Source organism: Paracoccidioides lutzii (assembly GCF_000150705.2).
Source record: "Paracoccidioides lutzii Pb01 unplaced genomic scaffold supercont2.4, whole genome shotgun sequence".
NCBI classification, from domain to species: Eukaryota; Fungi; Ascomycota; class Eurotiomycetes; order Onygenales; family Ajellomycetaceae; genus Paracoccidioides; species Paracoccidioides lutzii.
This window is the reverse complement of record NW_015440950.1, coordinates 1,110,762-1,115,257: the sequence shown is the minus strand read 5'-3', so window position 1 is coordinate 1,115,257 and position 4,496 is coordinate 1,110,762. Positions and strand designations below refer to the sequence as shown.

General features: G+C 45.0%; 3 protein-coding genes across 3 annotated transcripts in view; 2 read left to right on the top strand and 1 right to left on the bottom strand.

Moving 5' to 3' along the window:
- Window positions 1-626: 626 nt before the first annotated feature.
- On the bottom strand, window positions 627-1,106 carry PAAG_02118 (hypothetical protein; the record flags this gene model as incomplete). The annotated part of the gene is made up of 1 exon (XM_002796184.1): window positions 627-1,106. One exon carries the CDS (start codon window positions 1,104-1,106, stop codon window positions 627-629), a length of 480 nt encoding a protein of 159 aa, XP_002796230.1.
- A 1,617-nt stretch (window positions 1,107-2,723) lies between these two features.
- On the top strand, window positions 2,724-3,093 carry PAAG_11430 (hypothetical protein; the record flags this gene model as incomplete). The annotated part of the gene is made up of 2 exons (XM_002796183.2): window positions 2,724-2,830; window positions 2,865-3,093. The coding sequence occupies 2 exons, from the start codon at window positions 2,724-2,726 to the stop codon at window positions 3,091-3,093; spliced, it is 336 nt and encodes a 111-aa protein (XP_002796229.2).
- Window positions 3,094-4,324: 1,231 nt separating this feature from the next.
- The window catches only part of PAAG_11429 (hypothetical protein), a gene marked incomplete at both ends in the record, with an annotated part of 1,234 nt that continues 1,062 nt past the window's right edge, over window positions 4,325-4,496 (top strand). Inside the window, one exon of the mRNA XM_015847081.1 lies at window positions 4,325-4,474. Coding sequence (XP_015703343.1) covers window positions 4,325-4,474 — 150 coding nt within the window. The remainder of the gene's footprint in view (window positions 4,475-4,496) is intronic.

Sequence of the window (4,496 nt, the reverse complement as noted above, 5' to 3'; positions counted from 1 at the left end):
GAATGAGATTTGCTTCAGTTTTATAGACATTAATAGCTAATAAGAGCCTTCCCTTCTTGACTACAAGCTTGATCTTTTGATTTAAGAGGCATATTGAAATGATTTGATGAATGCAGGTGATCTGATGTGAGAAATATCCATGATTTATAACATATAAATCAAGCTGAAGATATTTTCCAGTTGAATTTTAAAATTAAATCCAACTGTTTTAAAATCATGTTTTAACTGTATTCATGTTATTATTAAATTAACCGAGCAAGAGTCCAAATGTATCATATATATAAATTAACAAGCTACATTTGTCAAGGATAGATTGCTTGATTGATTCTGAAGCGATCGCTAGCTACGCGGAAGTTATACACGGTGCGGATTACGTAAGAAGGCGGATAGGCCTGACAACATTATGAGCTATATTCTAGCTCTAAAACTCATGCTGAGGCAGATAGGAGGCAGATACTAGTAACTAATGCTTTAGAGGGAGAAGAGGGTGGGGCAGCAAAGAAAGCCAAGATAACTTAGGAAATGTGCCTATATCTCTTCTTTCACTATCATAGAATCAATAACAGCAATACAGAGGAATATGGTTGACAGTCCAGTAAGGAAAAAACATAAACCAATTTTCTCCCTCACTTAAACAATGCTACTACTGTATTAGACTCGAAGTCCCCTAAAGAAGCACAAGAAAACTCCGCCAACTGGTCCGCAGTCACATCATCGACGCCCCCGGCCCACACTGCCTGCCATCTTCCCTTTGCTGAAACCTTGTACTGAGCCCCGTGATCCAAGGACATTGGCTTTAGGGTAACTTGAGTTTCCTTCACTCCATTGGCGGGAATTTCCACCAGATCGTCTTGGGTCGGGGGCAGTTTGCGTGATATCTTGACGATCAATGAAGTCACAAGTTTGCCCGATTCGGCCTCCCGGACCTCAAAGATTCCAAGCACGTTTGCTTGTGGGTCAAGAGGGGTATTCCACTTTAAGAGTGTGATGGCCTGGTTTGGGATGTTATTCCGGATGGCAACGCTTAGCTGGATTGGGTCGGTTGTGGCTTCGGTGGTGGAAGCAGTCCCGATTGTAACAGAGAGGTTTGAGGTGAGGTTATCCATGGCTCGCTTGGATTGGAGGGTATGAGGCTTGTTGACAACGGCTTGAGGTGGTAAAGCTAGAGCTACTGAGATTATTACGAGAACCGTAGGTGCGCTGGTAACATAGTCAGAACTTGGCCCTGGTAAACGGCTGAGATCGAGGACGTTTGCAAAACAGATATTTTCTTGTTATGATTCTTGGAAAGATGCGGAAAGGAGGTTGCTTTGCTCTTGCATCTTTAAAGAATGGAGTGAGAATTGACCTCAGCTGATTTCGTACGTCCAATAATTGAGCGGAGGGAAAGGGTATTGAAGTTATGATATATTTATACCCAAGGAGCTCTGGACTAGGAACATAAGAAATGTAAGGGAGATCGTATGCCCAACTATCACCGACGTCTGCAGCAGGATTTCAGAGGTTAAAATAAGGCGTGTCGCATGCCTCATCCCAACTCAGCGGTGGTATCACTGTTGAATAAGACAGTGAGAGCAGGAGAGGGATGTCAAGGGGCTATATCACAAATCAGAGATGTTTCAAGCGAAGAGCGAACTTCCTCTTAATCTATGAAATGACAAATATTCGGTAGAGCTGAGAAGAGAGAAGCGTAGAACAGAAGCCAGAAACGCCCTGATGCTGATAAAAGTTGAAGTCAAAAATGCATTTTCAAAATCAAAGTTGAAATGAGGAAAAACCGGCATATTAAATATAGATGGAGGGTGTATTTGTTGAAGCAATTGGGAGCAGATATTACATATGCAATGGCCATTATGTGGAAGTAGACATTTGCAAGCTTAATGTGGTATTTGAACAAACCGCTAGTGATCTAATCTCAGTTATATCCTTCAGTTCAAAGCAAAGATTGCCGAAAATCTCCACAATATATTGCAAAGGTTGAACCCCACTTGTGTCTAGGGTAGGGAAGAGGCTTCAGGCAAACCTAAGTCCTGGAAGACGAGATACACGACTCCCAGGTATTAGAATATCGACTATGTGAGGGACGTCAACGTCGACTACTTTATTTTTGAGGACGAACCAAAGAGGAAGCATTTGACCGATAGGACCAGAGACATTATTTTGAATACGCAGTCAAGTTAAAGGAAACGCCGTGCCATGTTGTTTAATTCCCAAATCTCTTCGCGATCATCAGTTCCAACGGGGTTCGCTTATTCAGTAAGATAGAATTTCAAATAATAATAATATAATAAAGGTTTATGGCAATGCCAAAAGCAATGAGAACAAGAGTATATCCACAAGAGATTTTGCTATTCACCAGGAATATTTCCAGAAAAGCTCATATTCCCGAGCCGTTTCGTCACTTGCCAATGCTGTACCACCCACATAAATTACCGCAAGGATACACTGAACGAAGCTTCTGGATAATACACATGTCAGCATGTCTCTTGCAGATGACCTATGCATGCAATACAGTTAATAATATAATACGAGTCTTGTTTTGGCCACATGAATGCGAGATCTGCCGGATTTATTGTTCGGGTTGGGGATCTCCCGTACGGAATGTCTAGACCAAACCCTGCTTGAGATGGTGTACTGGGTAGGCTCCCGAGACCTAGTTATGGGGTACACAATAATCTTTAAAAGGCTTGGCATTTAGGAAATATTTCAGGTGAGCAGCTCAGATGTTTCTGAAGTTGGAACGTCCAGATGACGCATCATGGCAACTCAAAACCAGACATCCTCGACATGAGGTTGCAGTTGCATGGAATCTCTCTGGATTCCACGTAATGTAAGGCGATGGTCTGTCATCGACTGACGTTTAGAATCGCCTACAATTTTACAAACGTTGGGAAGGATACTGAGCAGGACGGCTGGCCCTTGGGAGCCGGGATCCTTGCGTCGGGACCAAACTGCCACGCAATTCCCGTAAGGCGTTTGTTCCGTAAGGGAAATGGGGATCAGACGGGTAGCGCAGGGGACACGGCGCAATGGCAGGAAGAAACCAATAGACAACGAAGAGACAGCATGAGGGTGCGTGCCGTGTTGGTCTGAAAGGAAGAGAGGAAAGGAAATGGAAGAGGCTGGGAATTAATTAGGGCTAGGGCTGAGCCCGCACCAAATCAGGTTAGGGTGGTATGACCAATTCGAAACCAAATCACATGCCCAGGGGCTTACGATATTGATCAGCGTATGAAGATGGGCTCTGATAGTTAATAGCAGTGCCGCTAATCGAAATTCTAACAATTACATGCCTCGTCTTCTCACGCAACAGCCCTGTCAGCTCTTGAGCTATCTCTCTTTGATTTACGGGGCCATCCATGTCCAATGGCTGACATGAGGTATTCACATGGGCACCTAATGGAACGCTCTACCCCGACCGTTTCATGGCTTCTTCTGACAATTGGTTGGCTTTAGGAGCCCAGAACTGCTGGAGTCCTCTGGAATAGCATTTTGTGAGCTATTGCTTCGCTTGCGATGCTCATTCTATTTTGCTTATTTTCAGTTTTGCGCGTGTGCGAGGGACCTATATCATCTGGGTCTAAGGGATTGGCGCGTCAAATGGTTTGAATAACTGCTGGAGTGAAACTCGATCCAGAGCGATTCGTCCAATAATGTGCCTCCTGTTTCTGGGGTAAAGGAAGAGCAGTCATTTAATAATTTTCCAGTTTCTGTCCGTCATGAGCCGGAGTCATGTTGGCGGCTCCCCTCCTCCCATGGAGGGCGTAACGTTATTACGCCCAAGATCTGCTGATGTGGAACTTTGACCGGAGCGGTTGTTATATACGGTCTGCTGATTAAACATCCGTATGGTCTCCTTTTGCTGCCGCTGCCTATAGCAGCATATATCTGTTCTCCACCAGCAATGGGAGGACTGTCCATGCCAATTTCATCCTACACGACACACAACACACCACATTGCTTCCCAACGGCCAGAATCCCGAATGAAGGACATTGCGAACTCCTCCGTTGGGCAGGTGCATCGACGGGCATCCCCGAGCTGGGGATCTTGGATGCCACCCTCTCGACGAAGCTATGCATCCCAAACAGGTCCAGCAGAGGAAGGCACCAATGGGTTTGTCGGCCATCTCCGAGTTTTTCTATATCTTCAACTCTGTCGCTCTCTTGTATTCCGCCTTGCTGTCTTTTTCTTCACCCATTTACTCCTTTCTCTTCTCTGCTTGTCGCTATCGATTGTGCATAGAACTCCGTATCCAGAATCTGCTTTTCAATTTGTGTGCGATTATCTTCTTGATCCACTTTCTTTTATCAACACCGTTACAAAATGCGGCGCGTCTCGGGCATCTTGGTCGTGGCAGCTTTCATCACTTCAACTTTTGCTGGCGTCATCCAGCCTGTCGCTAAAGATGCTAGGGACAGCGAGGAGTTGGACGTCAAATTGACTCAGGTCGATGGTACCGTCATCAAGGCAGTTGTGACGAACAATGGAGACAAAG